Below are 16,547 nucleotides of genomic sequence, written 5' to 3' on the forward strand. Positions count from 1 at the left end.
GAAGCCGGAGAACCCGGAGAGAACCCACGCTGCACGGGGAGAACATGGAGACTCCACGCAGGAAGATCCCGGGTGTCCTCACCGGGACGCCAACCGGCGAACTTCTAACTGTGAGGCCACGGTGCTAACCACTGATCCACTGAACCACCTGCAGCCCGTATTGTGTGAATGCAGCATGCGTCTACTGCACATCCACACCAGAGTTTTAGCTACTTTATGAGTTATTTTGCTTCTTAAGTCACTAGATTTCACATCAGCATCACTGAGGAGCAGCGAGACACAAATGAATGAAATAAAGTTCTTCAAAGACCAAAGACCAGCCAGTTTGATCCAAAACAGGGCTTCAGGATTGTTCATTTAACTTGGAGGCAAAAACCCAAGCAGCAGCAGCAGAAGAGGAGATGGAGTTTGTCTGAGGTGAGGACTGGGCTGGACGTCCACGCTCAGTCTTATTATTGTACAGAAGGCATCTACACGACTCTGGAAGAATCCAAAACTAATTCTCAATCTAAACCCCTAATTAGTCCACAAAACGCAAGCTAGCTAAGAAGATAAATATATATTTCCCTGATACCTCTTGTCTTATTGGAAGAATGTCATGATTGAGCGTCAGCAGTGAGTCAGCTGGCAGCCCTTCTTGTTTTGTTCATGTATTTATTAGGCTATAGGGTAAGCTGGGCTCCTCAGGGACCCGGGGCGGTCTGGAGCCAGCTCATGTGTGGCTGGACGCTTCACGAAGCGCTGCTGTTATCTGGAGAACATCTGATCAGTCGTTTATCACAGCTACTCTTTCTTTCTCTTTCACACACTTGTTTTTCTAAGGATCCGTCCGAGGAGTTCACAGCATTCTTCTGACTTTGTGAGTTTAGGATTCACTCGAAGCTTCGTTGTGTGAAACACAAAGTCGTCTGATCAGTCACGTATCAGTCCCACTTTCTCACTCCTTCTCTCTAAATCACGCACCAGATGCCATCATCTGTTCAAGGCTTCTTCACGGTACAATATTCATTTTGCAATGCCACATATTGATCATGTTTCCTCCCTCTTGATTTGCTCCTATTGCCTTATAGGGCGTTTTACATATTCATGGAGCAGGAGGGTGGTGCTGAGCGGTGCCGGTCTGCCACGGCCAGGAAGTTTGTCTGAGTCCAGCCCTGATAGAGGATGATGACAATAAAGTGTCTGATAAAAAGTTGTATAATTTACTACCCTGCCGATGTCATTTCTAAATTTCCAGCTGCACGAAACGCGTTTCAGAGGGAAGCTCCAGCAGGACAACGGAGGTGAAGCCTGACGCTGTCGGTGCTCCACGCTGACCTGAACGATGCAGGCTGCAGCTTTAAGTCCTCCCAGTGTGTCGACTAATATGAAAAGGTGCTATCCTGGTCGTCCAACTCTCACTGATTCCTTGTCACGGTTTATTAACGTCACACTCTCAGTGCAGGCCGTCAGCGGTTTCTCAGATATCATCAGAGTTTATGTGAGCCGTCCCGCCCCAACAGGTGCAACAAAACTAACAGGAGAGTCGAGAGATTCAGTCAAGCGTGACCGGTGCAGGCTCACTCAGTCACGAGGGCCACGCTGAAACACACCTGTGGAGGCGGAGCCAGCCGAGCCGGTCGATGCGCCTCAGTGGCCGACAAAGGCGAACAAAAGAAAAGCATTCTGCAGCCAAACAGTGACGGGCGAGGGAAGGTTTCATGTGATTTAGGGACGTTGTATGTGGAGGCTGTAAAGTGCTCTGGTGTGGAAGCTTTGTCTTGTTTCTGGGGAATGATCGCTTTAGACCGACGCCAGGAGACAGAATGGGCAGCGATGTGGAGGGCAGAAGGTCAGACAGGTCTAAATAAACCACAGTGGGATCAGGACATCTGCGCCGTTCGTTTTAATTAATGTTTTGTAGATTTAACAAAAAATAAAGCACATGTAGCTGCAACACGTCAGAGGTGGTGGAAAAAAGTGTGAGTGGAGCGGCGGTGCATCGACACACAGGAGGCTGACAGTCGGAGGTGTTGGCAAACCAGCCTCGCAGCGCTCAAGTGGATGTTTCCTCTGAGCCGCCGTAGGCGAGTGCAGCCGCCCACACCGTCTATCCACACGGCTGTGGGCGGAGAGCGGCTGACGTACACGGGGATGTGGATTTTACTAGATTTACATTTTTGGTTTTCAGACAAATCTTAAAAAGAAAAGCAACATTTTTTAGGCAGTGTGTGCACAGGAGGCGCTGTGCAGAGGAGAGCAACACACCACAGAGACGTCCTCACTGCATGCTCTGTGTCTATTGGTCAGACGCTCTGAGCGAGTGAATAAGTGCATGAAGGCAGCGCAGTAACCGATGGTGATGCCACATGTTCACACATGAACAGCAGAAAGTGACCAACACGTGTGACGAACGTACAGACAGAGCACATGCTTGTTCAGTTAAACCTGTAATCCATAACTTTCCACACATTCACATGAAGGCAAAGCTAAAAAACCTCTGTGAGTTGTTAGAACACGGCACCAGTGACCAGACTCCAGGTAAAGGTGCATCGATGCTATATTCATCAGAACTTTCAGCTTCTACCAAACATCTAAAGACAGCTGCTGCTATTTATTGTTTCACTTCTGACGCCACAAACTCCAGGAACGTAGAATAAAGCACAAAGCCAGGTAGAAATTAAGAACTCTGAGGTCGAGCTAAAGTTAGCCGGTGACCAGCTTCGCCTGTGAGTCATGCTGTGAGGGTGGCAGCAACTGCACCAGTGATGGGAACTGAAACACAAGCCAAGGGTTGCGATACCTGTCAGACACCACAGAAGAAGCAACCAGTAACGTGTGAGGCCGTTGTGTAGATTGCTGCATACATTACCACCACACCTCAGCGACTGAATTGGCAGTGGTGTGGTCAGAACGTCGCTGCCGTTCTCAGAGGGCATCAAAAGCAGAAGAGCTGATCTGTGAAGAGGCGTTTCCTGGACCACAGTTTCAAAAAAGTGTCTCTCTTTTTACCTGCATCTGCTTATTTTTGGCGAGTGTAAACTGGTGGGTTTCATTTCTGTCTAAGAATACACATGAGAACAATAAAAAACACCCAAATGGACAAAGAAAAGTCAAAAGGAGCTTTGACTTGTGTGACTGTCGTGCAGACAAACTGTTTTAATGAATGTGTGAGCTGCTCATGAAGGACTGTGTCGGCTTGTATACGGATCATAATAAAGGTGTGTCACCGTCTTACCGTTGTGCGACATGCCAACGTTGAGGCACTTCTGGAAACGACAGTATTGGCATTTGTTGCGGGACTTTTTGTGAATCCGACAGTGAAGGTCGCAGTGATCGTACACCAACTTTAACCTGATTGTGCGTCTGAAGAAACCCTGTGAGAGAAAAGAGAGAAACAGAGACGTCGTTACGACAGATGCTGCTGCTGCAGACGGGTTTTCTTTTTCTATCGTTGCTCCATTCTGCTAACGCTGAAAAAAAAAAGTGAAATGTGATTACAAGAGTAGTGGGAGACGTGAAGTCCACTCCTGGTTCTGTGTGCATGTTGTAAATACTGTAGATTATAGGTGACACACCAGAGGGTCACCACAGGGCGTCACAGGACACAGGAAGGCAGCCGCTACCTCTAAACCAGGTCACGCTTTCCCACCAAAGGATCAACATGGTTTGTATTCATCTGTTCACGTTGTGGCTGGAAGGACTTGGTGCTAGAGCAGCTCCATGTCGGGTCCTTCAGCTAGGAGATACTGATCAGGGACCCGGCTCTCTCAGGTATGTGAGGAAATCAATCATGCTCGCCCATAAGTGGAAAACAGGTGGTGTGTCAGGGTGGCTTTGATGTTTTCAACCTTAGGACCAAAGACGTCATAAGACCTTCACTTATCTCAGCTTCTAACCATCCAGTCACGGTCAAACACACACTCCTGCACCAGGACCAGGGTGGCTGGTGGCTGCAGTGCTGTGAGAGCTCCAGGAAAGACAAACTGAGACATGAGGAGAGTAAAAGTCCAGTCATCCCATCACTACGCCATGACGGCAGAAGAACGTCGAACCAACTCTGTGGAAAAGGAACTGGACAGCATAAGTGAAGGGATGAACACCAGAAAACGTCCAGGAGTCCTCAGAGTACCGTTAAATCCATCATGAAGGAATAGAACAAATATGGCACATGAGCAGATCGGCCTACAGCAAGCTGGCCTTAAAAGCTCAGACTAGTGATGGAGGCCACCAAGACAGCCATGACTCCTCTGAAGGAGGTCCAGAGCTGATGAGGAAGACGCTGTCGACACAGTGGTCTGGGTTCTTCACCAGTTCAAAGCTTTACGGGAGAGAGAGGCCCTGTTGAAAAACTCGTGCTAACCCTTGACTAGAGTTCACCAGAAGGCGTGTCAGAAACTCTGAAGTCAGCTGGAAGAACACTGTTGTGTCCAATGAGATCAGAAGTTAGAGCAAGACGCTGTGCTTGGTGGAAACCCCACGGAGAAGCATGGTGGTGGCAGCATCATGATGTGGAGATGCTCCTCAGTGGCAGGCCTGGAAGGTTTGTAGATGAAAGCAACAAAGCGTAGAAACATCCTGGAGGACAATCTGACAGCCTGCAAGAGAACAGTGACTGTATCTGAGAATATCTGTTTTCCAGCAAGACAATCAGCCGAGAACGGAGCCAGAGCTGCAGACATGGTTTAAAAACAACAAGGTGAACGTTCTGCAGAGGCCACGTCAGAACCCAGACCTCAATCCAACTGAGAGTTTGTGGCTGGACTTCAGAATGGGCTGTTCAGTCATGATTCTTGTGCAATATGACAATTTCGCAAAACAGAATTGGGTAAAATTGCAGCGTCCAGATGTGCAAGAGTGACTGAGCTCCGTCCAGCCGGCTCCATGCTGTGACTGAGGCCTGAACTGCATCGACTGAACACCGGCTGGAGAATCACTGTAAAATCACCTATTTACCTTTTGTGGTTTCATCTAACTGACATTACTTTGTAGAAATCAGTTTTTACTCGGACACTAAAGAGCCTTTTTTGTAAAAAAGTCTAATTATATCAACCATGGTTCAGTTCTGAAAGGCAGCAAAGCCTTCTCATAGGCACACACACATCTGGACAAGCGAAGGCTTGTGTGTTTGGCATCTGCATTCCTGTGATCCACAGATGTTCCTTTTTTAATCGTAGGATATTTAAAGAACGAGGAAGTTAAAGAGGGTCAAGACTCCACCTCAATAAAGAATGTTTTCTGTTTTAAAACAATTAAGTGTTTGCCTGCTTGGCTGACCCCGTCTTCTGCTGAGCGTCCCCTGAGACTCTGGCAGAACAATAACTTCTGCACCGTACCTTCATTCAGCCCTCAGCGTACAGTATGGCTCCGTTCAGGAGGGCAGAGAAGCCTATAGGCCTGTACCACAGCAGCTCTGACTGTGTCAGAGAGGTGTTGTTTCATCTCCGTGGCAGCGGCTGTACTCGGCGGTTGCATCGCATGCGACTGTCTTGAGCTTCGTGCAATCCTGCTGCTGCTTCTGACTGTGACATGAATGTGTGCGGATGTGCAGAAAGGCAGGTGCATGTGTGTGTATATATATATATATATATGTATTTATGTTTGTTTGACATTTTTCTTACATGTACATATTGTCATTGTTTTTATTTCTAATAATTTTCTGATGGCGAGTTTTTGCATCAAAATTTCAGCCAAAATCTGCCCCAAAGAGTGTAGATTCTGTCTGACAATAAAGAGGCTGTTCTGTTCTGTTCTATTCTATTCTAATCTAATCTAATCTAATCTAATTTAATCTAATCTATTCTATTCTATTCTGTTCTGTTCTATTCTATTCTATTCTATTCTATTCAAAGGCTACACCACCGTTCAGTCCCTGCGTGAGCTGCACTAAACATTTTAAACAACCAATCAGATTCTTTATTTTAAATTTTGCAGATAAAAACCATGAAAACCTGAAGCCCACCTGGAGTCCGACTCGTCTGTAGCTCTTTATTTCCACTCAACACGTAAATCTGCTCATCATGAATATTTTTTTGTTCGTTTTGATTTGTTCTCGTTTAGTGCAGACTTAAAACTCGTCACTGAGTGAATAGCTGACGTAGAGCAGCTCTTCTGGTCCATCAAAGCCACCCTGACATGCTGAGAAACATTTTAAAACATTCAAGGAAAAATGAGAATGATGAGTTCAGTTGCATTTGTTTTTGAGCGTCCAGGACTCAGATCACTGCACGACTGACACACTGAACAGAGATGAAAGAGGGAAAACAAGATGGATAGAAAATAAACCAAGACAGAATTATAACGAGCAAAAAACAAAATAGGAAAGAAGGTAAAATAAAGGAGCTTGTGGTTAGTCTGGGGGAATTACCGCCACAAGAAAAAAAGGTGTGAAAATGTCTGGAAATGACTTTTCGTTATCAGAAACCCCAAACACCGAAATAATGAAAATAATTTTAAAAAAGATATTATAAGGATGAATAAAGATGAAAACATCTGAATTATGTGATGAAAATGCTGAACAACTGAGGTTCATAAAGAGCTCTGCTGCTGGTTCGGTCGTCTTGTTGGGGTTTGCTGACAATAAGAAAAGAGCGTTTCCTTGCATGTAAAGCGGTATTTTTAGCAGGTGGAAGGTGTTGCGCTGCGTTGCATCATCCTGCTCGACAGCCCCTTGCTGCACTTCAAGGTTCCCTTTCTCTCTGATGCTATCAAAACCAAGGCGTCTGTCTCAAATGAATAATAAAGACCAGATGGTGATTCTCCAAAATGGCATTTCTCATAAATCACTCTGTAACATCCAGTAAAGACGACTGTTTTAAATGGTTGAAGCATGAAAAGCGATCAGATCTGTAATAAAGACGCTTTATTCTCAGTCAGCGTATGTGCTCGCTGTTCACACCCAGAGACGCTGAGGCTGATTCTAAAGCAGCTCTCATGTGTCTTTGAAGGCTAATGCCACAACTTGTAGTTCATCTTCCACATCATCTAATGTGTCAATATTTCAAAGAAAATGGAAATATGTCTGAAACTTCCTCCCCACACGCTATTAGTTATTTATACTCTGTACAGACAGACAAACAGACGGAGGGTTTGAAGGGTTGGCGGCCTGCTCGCTGTTCGCTGAGCCCTCGCTGAGTGGAAAAAGCCCGGGGCTGTGGTTAGAGTGACAGACATCAGAAAGATGAAAAAATGCTCGATGCATGATAGAAATTAATTCCACCGACATGTGTCACCTCAGGGTGACACGCGGTGACAGAAGAAGGAAGGCTGGCAGAGAAACACCACTTCACCATTTGCAGGAGAAAGTGGTGCACCTGCTGCCGTTTCCTGACACAGCGCGAAGGTGGCGTCTGTTTCATCATTACAGAGCCTCTGAATTCACCTTCCACTGCTGTGCAGACAGTCTACCACATCATGGACATTTCTAAACTCTCTGGAAGCCAAAACGAAACCTAAGCTCCAGCAGACTGCTGCACATATTACCAGTAGCCGTTACTGGTGGTGATGGTGGCAACCCGCTGACAGAAGAGGCCTTTAAATACACGACCTCTGAAGTGTGAACATGTGAAACCTGCTGAGCCGACAGCTCCGGCTGATCAGTAACAGTGCTGGTTCCAGCCCGCGTCGTGAGGATCTGGTGGTTCTCTTTGTGTCCGGTGATAATAAGCGGAACACTTTGGGGCTCATATGCAGATTAACAGACAGTTAAAGAAACACTTTGGTCGCGTTCTGTCTCAGTTTGTTGTCGTCTCCACCTGCGGTGCCCTTCAGTCCTACCTTACAGCCCTCACAGGCGTGGACGCCATAGTGAAACCCGGAGGCTTTGTCCCCACACACTCGACACTCGATGTTCAGCGCCGCTGATGACGTGTCGTCCTGAAGCTTGGAGAACACGGGGCTGTCAGAGTACAGAGGAGGCGACTCCGGCTCCAGCTTGATTGAATCTGTGAGAAGAAACATCATCAGGCAGCCAGAACACACAACAGACGGACAGACAGACGGACGGACGGACGGACGGACGGACAGACAGACAGACTGACTGACTGACAGTCAGTCAGTCAGACGGTCGGTCGGACGGACGGACGGACAGACGGTCGGTCGGACGGACGGACAGACAGACTGACAGCTAAAACGTTCACATCTCTCACATCTGAGGTCCGTTTTCAGGTTCATCATGCTACTGGTTAAAGCTTTAATGAGCTGTCTAAGCCGTGTGAACCTCCACACCTCACCGACTCTACATGTGCTGCACCTGAAGCTGTTCCACATGAACACATTTCTGATGCCACATGAAACAAGTTGTAAATGATTCAGTTTGTTCCTCCTGCGAGAGAACGCTTTCTGCTAAAGAAAGAGCGAGTTCACAAGTTTTACTTCTGATTAACCCACGACACAGACAGACTTACTGTGCGTGTCCAGCTCCGTCCTGTAGCTGTGCATGTTGGTGTAGTCCATGTTGGTCAGGTGTTCCTCGCTCTGCGGGGGGCTGAGGTCGTAGGCCAAAGCAGCCGAAGACATGGAGGACACGAGGGACGGTGAGGACAGAGAGGACGGGATGGATGAGGAGGAAATGGAGGCGTAGTCCAACGTGGACAAATGCTTCATGTCCAGGGAGTGGGAGCTGTCGTCCAGCTCCGGCAGGTCCACCGTGCTCAGGCTGAAACCGACGGGCCACGCGAGGAGCTGCTGGGTGTCCACCATGTCTACTGTGAGGAGAGACGAAGCGAGCGTTAGCTGTGAGGACAAGTTAACTGAAGGTGGCCTTGAGAAAACAAACCAAAAAAAAGAAGCAGGAAGGAGAAAGAGGGAGGATTACATGAAAAAAAATGTAAAAAAAAAAACAGATGGAGACAGAAATATTCAAAGAATCCCAAGGCTGTAGTGGCCATACGCTGCAGTCAACAACTTATCAGAGCAGGGAGGTTCTGATTGGCCCTATCTCTGCCCAGTGTGATGATAAAACATGAGAGACCAGCCCGAGTGCACGTTTCTACTCATTGATGATCCCTGAATGTGCTGAATGTGCCGGCTCAGGAAACCTCAGAACATCTGCACAGAAACCCGCCGTCGTCTCGCAGCGCTGCGACGATCCTCATTCCTGCGGTCTGTCTGTTATCTGGTGAAGGAGGCACACTGACAAACGGAGAACAAGACGAACTCTGGCCCTGACCACCGTCTCTCCTGCTGCTGTTTGGGTGTTTCGCTGTGTGATTGGCCAACCAAAGGACACAGAAATAGGCCAAGGATGGTCCTCTGGGCTGGAACAGACTGCACCGTCCCAGTTCTGGAGTATGTTAAGGACCGGCTTGGCAGTAGAAGACTGCGTGGCGTGACGGTTATATTTTTATTTAGCGGCCACCATTACTAAAGGACACAGCTGGTGATTATCAGTATTTTCTTATTGATAATAAAAGGAGCCGTGTGGAGGACTCAGTGGCCTCTAGTGGTGAGACTGCAGGTCCCTTTAAAGCGAGAGCGTAGGAAGGCTGTGCGTTAACGTAGAAACACTAAAGGCCCTCTCTGGAGTCGGTGTTTGGTAGAAACCTGCTCCTGCGTAGCCATGCAGAGCTCATCAACACAACCACTGGTAGCTACTGCTGGTTCTACACAACCACGCACCACACTGCTCATATATCTGCTGAATCCTACACACTGAGCTTTAAAAGACCCAAACCAATCGTCTGTCCTGCTTCCAGGACACCCAGCATCTTCGTTGGATCCCTGCTGGAAGTGCTTTCACATCTACTGAAGATGTAAATCTGGTCATGAATGTATGTTTGTTTTATTATTTCAATAAAGCCTAAAAATGTCCTGAAAGCCTCTGAGCCGGTGGTCCACAGCGAGCGCTGCTCACAGTGTAAAGAGGACATTAGTTGGAGGCTGTACGCACACTGGACCGCCTCAGATTAAACGAGACCGGGACACGAGGTCCAGTGGACCGCTGCAGCCTCCTGCTGTGTTCTACTGGATGCTGAACTGAAGGTGACTCAGGCATGAACAACTCATTCATGCACGTTTTGCTCAGTAATCTATGATGAGTCCACACAGCTCCGGCTGGACGTTCAGCTCTTTGTTGATTCAAATCACTGAAAGCTCTTCAGTCATTCAGATGTGAACACAGTCAGCCGAGAGGCTCAAAGTCCGGCCATCACGGGTTACTGCCGACCACACCGGGCCAGACTGTAGGACCACTGGTACAAGACTGTGAAGCAGAACACGACGTCTGTAGGATGTATTTAATTCTCTTTTCTAAGCTGTGGCCCGACATGACAGGTCACCTGAAGACAAACGCTACTTCAGCATCAGGATGGAGAAGCTCAGGACCAGGGCTGTTGTTCTGGAGATCTTACGGACCCCCTCTGGCTGTTGTTCTGTCACATCTATCAGCTCCTCCTGTCCTGTTGTCTGTTGGTTTAAAAAATCTGAATAAAATATAGAAAAAGGACGGAGAGATTCAGTTGTCACTACGCTGACATCTCGTGTTGTAATCAGCTTGAATTCTGATCTTTATTTAGACTAAACAAACCGTGTAAAGGAAGAGATTGCACAAATAATCAATAGAGTAAACGGTCTGTGAACCGGACCACCTGACCCGCTCAGCAGCCTCTAGAACCAACACCGAGTCTCAAAATAAACCCTCATCAACCTCCAGCGTAAAATAATCAGGAAACAAGAATGTGATGAATTATGCAACAGGACGAAGCTAAAATACTCGGATGGCACCGCGGCACCAGGTTTCAAACGGGCCTGAAACGGCTCCAGATCATTTGGCAAAACATCCCCGTGAGTAGAAAACATCCTCTTCTTCCCACTACACACTGCTTCCTCCTCTCTGGTCAGGAATGTGGCAGCAGCGATCGGGGGGTCCGCTTACATTCACATCGATTGTAATGTTGCTCCACGATAAGAACCAGAACCAGTGTGTGCTTCCACTGCTGACTATTAATAACCACTCAAACCTGCTTATTTTTCCCGTTTGTTGGCCAGCTGCCAGCAAATCCGAAGCTAAAATAGACGGAGCGACTTGTGTCCTGGTTGGCATCGAGTCATCGTATAGAGAGAGCTCCAGAGATACAGCGGGAGGGGCGAGCAAGGCCCGGACCACTTGAAAGAACCCTAACGTCCCCTATAGGCTCCAAGGAAAACCCCTACATGAGGAAACTCATGCTCTGTGCTCAGCCCGACCGACGAGAAGGAAGGCGGCTGCAGCCGGCAGTTAAACCGAGGTGCTTAAATCATGTCGTAATCGAAGGTGAAAACAAGTCGGTGCTGTAGGTTCTGAGCTGCTCATGGAAACAGAAAACCCGCTGAATCCGACATGTTTGTATCTGCGAGTGCTGTCTGGGAAAACAAGCTGTCAGGCTTCATAAAGGGAGACAAACGATCAGCGAGGATCTGCAGCGCGTCCTGCGTCCACAAAGGTGTGGAGCACGTGTGTGGCGCTGGTGCCAGCTCGCAGCGCTCCGCTTGTCAGAACTTGACTACCAGGTGAGCGAACAGTGCAGGAGAGCTTCCTATTGGCCACTGCCTCCGTCATGACATAATAACAATGGGCCAACGGCAAACTGGCAGGCAGGTCCGGCAGGCTGCTGAACCTGTGTGTGAGCGCATCGGCCACCTCACGTATCTCTGAAGACAAAGACGGAGCTGATCCGTTGAGACAGCGAGTGAATGCATTCTTACATAAAGCTGTAGCTGTAGGAGAGGCTGCATGCTGCTCTCAGCCTGAAAGCAGCAGCTCTGGAGAAAGAGGTGAAACCAAGAGGTCAAACGGAGACATGTGAAATCTCTCCTTCAGGGACAGAGTTGCAAAACCGATGCAATTTTTTTTTTCACGCTCATATTTCTTTCACAAGAGTCATGATTCAGTCAAAACAGACCGAAGCAAAAGCAGGGGTTCAGATTACTGCACAGAAAGGCGTTTTATTGACTTATATCAATGAGCCTTTAATTACGTTACATGAACAACACCAGCAGAGCGACACAAACACTCAGACGGCTAAAAGAAAGAAGGTGCAGTCAGACACCAGGCAGCGTTATCGCCGTTCTGCCGACACGCCTCCACAGAGGGAGGCAAAGTAAAGTAAAGGGGAGCTCAGGACACCAGAGGCTGGTCGGGCATATTCAGTAATGTGAGAGACAAAAGGGAGAACCTGCCCTGCTGCATTCAAGGCATTAACACTCTTATCTGCTCTGTTTGAATAAAAACTATGCGGCTCGCTGAGGGCAGCACCAGACCATGGGCGTGCGCTGGTGGAGGTGAACTGGGTTTCTATTCGGAAACTTTACCATTTAAATGAAAAAAATCAATACAAAGCAAACATCCTGCAAAACAGAGGTCCAGTCTACGGTTATCAGACTTTTGTTTTGTATCCAGCATAAGCAAAGCAAACAGCGAGCATGTAGCTGCGCTGAGTTTAGCTCAGCCTCACAGCCTGACAGTTTTCTTGCTGTTGCCTTTAAAAGATCCTGAAGATAAAGCGACATGTTGCAGAGTATTTCCCCTCCAGAGGAAGGTGTGGTTTTCACGTTTTTTTGCACAGTAAGTCATTTATTTTATCACAGTGGTTCCGTGTGCATGAATGTGTTGATGTGTGACAGTCAGAGCACAGAGCTCTGTGACTTCCTGACCTCTTCATGTAAAACAGCATGTGGTTCAGTGTCAGTGACTAAAACAGAGATATGCCCGCCTGCACGTCTGCCTCACACTCCCCACAAGTTCTTTGAAAAGATCAGCGTGCTCGGTTTTCGCCTGGTTGCGTCCTGCATGAGGAAACTGTGGTACGCTGGAAAATGCATCGTACAAATATTGGGGTTACTTTGACTAAACAGCCTGATTTATAAAAAGAAGCGGCGCTGCACAGATGGTGCTCAGAGCTCCAGAACAGTCGAGTGTAAAAGCCTGAATGTAGTTTCAGTGCACAGAAACTCGCCATCCTGTTTCACTCTTCAGGAAATTAGCACTTTTTGAAAAAGCTGCGACAGTGTGAAGCCGCGATAGGCAGAGTTACCTCAGCGGGCCTCCCCCTCCGCACCTGAACCATCAAAGGCCACAGGAATGGAAAACCGAGTGCACTCGAAGTGTCAAGCAGAGGTCTGGACTGCCCTCACAACAGAAACGAGAGTCTCCTCTCGTTTGCAAACCCACTTGCTCGGTTGGTACTGAATTTACTCACGAAACATCTTCAAAGCTCAGTGGAGGCAAGAAACCACAGCGTTCATCTGCCTGGCACAGATCTGAGTAAAACAGCACCAGACAGCCGCTCTCTGATTTCTATTTGATTTCTTTGTCATTTTTTTGGTTTGTTTCAAAAGAGAAAAACAAAATGGAGCTGATAACCATCTGGTCAAGCTCAGGTCAGACTGAGAGGGCGGCGGCGTGGCCCAGCCATCGGTCTGCTCCCCCACAGCTCAGGACAGAGAACCCTGTGATCCTACATCACCAGAACGGCTTCAGGTCGACTGCAGCTCTAACCTCATGTCTTTGTTTCAAAGCATTTACACTTTTCACACAAGAAACACAGAGAACGCAAACCAGAGAGCAGAAGCTGTCTGAAGACGATGAAGCTGCCTCACATGACCTACAGCTGCAGCTCACGTCTTCTTCTTCGGCTCTCTGGGCTCACCGGCGCTACCAGAACTCACCCTGATGTGGCACACCAACCAAAACAAGCTTATGAGGTGACAAACTATGTGAGAGAAGGCAAACTCCAAAGAGAAGCGTCTGACCTCCAGATCTCAGTGGTGACAACACTGATGTCACGATGGACGTGTTGGTCGCTGCTGTCTGACCATCTGGGCTGCTGACATCCACCTATAACTGTCTATAACTACATCCATCTATATCTATACCCATCTATATCTATATCCATCTAAAGCTGTCGATCATGTTGAAACAACTGACTGACAGCAACACACACACACACACACACACACACACACACACACACACACAGAGGCTACAGCACCGTCCACTCACCCTGTTGCTCCCGTTTCACTCCAGAGAGGGTTCAGTGTCGACTCACTGACCAGCATCTAAGCGACAGTGACAGGAGAGTGGACTGGTGTGTGTGTGTGTGTGTGTGTGTGGTCATGTTTTCCTCAGGAAGTGATGACCAATAGAAAGGGAACTACACACACACATTTTCTCTCTCTGACAGAGTCTGGGCTCAGCAGAAGTTCAGACACCAAACCATCATGTGGTCTGCGTGTGTGTGTGTGTGTGTGTGTGCATGTGTGTGTGTGTGTGTGTGCATGTGTGTGTGTGTGTGTCTCTGTGTCTGCAGCTTTCATCCTCTTTTTATTTTGTGCTGATGTCTCCTCATACAGTAAATACGTTTGTGCTTGAATGTGTTCTGTTGTATACATGCCGTCTCCAGTAAGTGTGTGTGTGTGTGTGTGTGTGTGTGTGTGTGTGTGAGTGTGTGTGTGTGTGTGTGTGTGTGTGTGAGGTGGTAGACATCAGATGCAGATGATTTCCTGTTGCTTCACTCTGACAGGCACNGTGTGTGTGTGTGTGTGTGTGTGTGTGTGAGGTGGTAGACATCAGATGCAGATGATTTCCTGTTGCTTCACTCTGACAGGCACCCTCATCATGCCTCTCTGGTTGCACTTCTCTCCCTCGGCTCAGTCACTCGGTGTCGATGTGACGGCGATGACGCACTCACTTCTGCTCCTCATGCAACGTCTCGACCCGACACGCTGTTCTCTGATTCGGGTCAGACTAAAAACCCAGAAGGTTACTGGTGGTATCAGACTAAACGTCTGAACTGGTGACGCTCACTAAGCGGCCGGAGACGCTTTCAGCCTGGAGCTGCATTCAGACACGACTGGTTTCTTAAAGAACAATCTGCAGCACCAATAAGTTATTTAAGATCATCAGAGCTCTATTTTTTTAAATACTGGTCGTCTTATTTACTCTTTGTCTGTGGTGTGTTTCATGATTGTTTTAAAAAAAAATCTGCCTTTTGGTCACAGAGATACAGACACAGTTGGAGAAACGCTGATTAATGCTTTTAAAATCTACAACACGAGCTGCGGCGGCCTCGTGGGCCTTCTGACACAGGAGCAGCATATTGTGGTTATTTTTTCTCTATAAATGAATTAAAATGCTGCTAATCACACATCCCTAACCCCAGAAAGACAGAAGTGGTTTCTTCTAACTGACAGTGACTCTGAAATTTCTGCCTCCATCTGCATTTGTGCACAATAACGTGACTAAACGGTGACACACAGAAAAGCACAAGCTATGCTGGAAAAGGCTTTAATTCAAAAGATAAACAGGTAAAAAATAAAGGAAGGAGACAGCAGAGACACTGAGAGACGTCTGCTTGTGCTGTTTTGCCAAAAGGGTCACATTTGGACCGTGAGGGTCAAGTGGCTTCACGTTAGCAGCTTTCACTGCTCCACTTCCACACAAAGTGCACACAGAACCAGAGAAAGCAGAGCGAAATGTTTTCTCTGAAGGAAAGTCACCAGTTCTTTGAAAGATGAAAACGAAGAAACAACGTGCCTGGATGGAGGAGGGGAGCCTCAACACAACCTGTCCTTACGGCGGGAGATCTTCTGGTCCTGGGTCATTTCAAGACCATGTAAATGTGTTGCTAGCAGCCCACGCTATGACAGCTCTGTCTGAAGAGGTACACCTTGAAACCGTCTGAAACATCTCAGGTGTCTGGATAACTGTAAAACGTGACTCATCAGATCGTATCATAGCTGTTTTTCCACGTATGAAGAGATGAGGTTTGCATACATCAAGGTTTGTGTTGTTGTGTGTATTGTGGCTGCTGAAATGAGTCTGAGTCGGACTAACCATGAGTCACACTTTAATATCCACCAGAACCGTCTGACTGTCGGTGTTCAGTGACAGAAGCTAGTTTTCAGTAAATCAAAGTGAACAGAATGCCGCCCAGACGTTACCGATATTCACCTTCGCTGTTATTCGTTAGTGGGAATGGATCAGTTTTATCCAGCCGAGCAAGAACCAATCGCCACCAACAGCACACGGATTCAGTCGCTTTCAGAAAACAACCACACCAGGAAATGAACTGCTAAGCCCATACGGCAGCATTCATCTATGGCAGCTATAATATGCAAATGAGGTGCTAACGCAGCACACCCCATCAGCGACGGATTCACGAGAGGCCACTCATTGCTGATGACTTTACATCAGCAAGTATAAAAGCATCTTAAGACGGCGTCTGTGTGTCCATCCTGAGTTCAATCTTCAGGTTTCTTCAGCTGAAACAGAGCAGATCGTGCTGGAAGTGGAGCTACTGAGCTTCTGACTAAGTTACTGCACTGCAGAAAAGGCATGAAAATGTCCTCTGAGGGTGCACACAGATTTCTGAAGCTATAACAAAGAAAACTGAATTATGGGCGAGCCAGAAACAGCTTCTGCATTTTGCTTCACACACGTGTCGTCTTTGTACAAATCTACACAACACGGTGCTACCTGCTGAACCAATTCTAGTGGTTGGAGTCTGTATGTGATGTTTAGTTGTACTTCTATGTGTGTGCACCAGGACGACAACATCTCTACAGAACATGAAGCTTTCCAGTCTCTACAC

General features: G+C 47.5%; 1 protein-coding gene across 4 annotated transcripts in view; it reads right to left on the reverse strand.

Annotated features, from left to right (window-relative positions):
• pparg (peroxisome proliferator-activated receptor gamma) overlaps nucleotides 1-16,547 on the reverse strand; it is a 35,549-nt gene that overhangs the window by 9,195 nt on the left and 9,807 nt on the right. For 2 of the 4 annotated variants that reach the window (XM_008289906.1, XM_008289896.1), the window contains exons 2-4: nucleotides 8,385-8,684; nucleotides 7,756-7,922; nucleotides 3,218-3,356 (exon numbers count right to left, since the gene is read on the reverse strand). In XM_008289906.1, coding sequence (XP_008288128.1) covers nucleotides 3,218-3,356; nucleotides 7,756-7,922; nucleotides 8,385-8,679 — 601 coding nt within the window. In that variant the 5' untranslated portion in view covers nucleotides 8,680-8,684. Of the gene's footprint in view, nucleotides 1-3,217; nucleotides 3,357-7,755; nucleotides 7,923-8,384; nucleotides 8,685-13,957; nucleotides 13,997-16,547 lie in introns of those variants that run through there. The other 2 variants (XM_008289913.1, XM_008289922.1) reach the window with 2 other exon arrangements.

This window comes from Stegastes partitus, unplaced genomic scaffold (assembly GCF_000690725.1).
Source record: "Stegastes partitus isolate 25-593 unplaced genomic scaffold, Stegastes_partitus-1.0.2 Scaffold14, whole genome shotgun sequence".
NCBI lineage: Eukaryota > Metazoa > Chordata > Actinopteri > Pomacentridae > Stegastes > Stegastes partitus.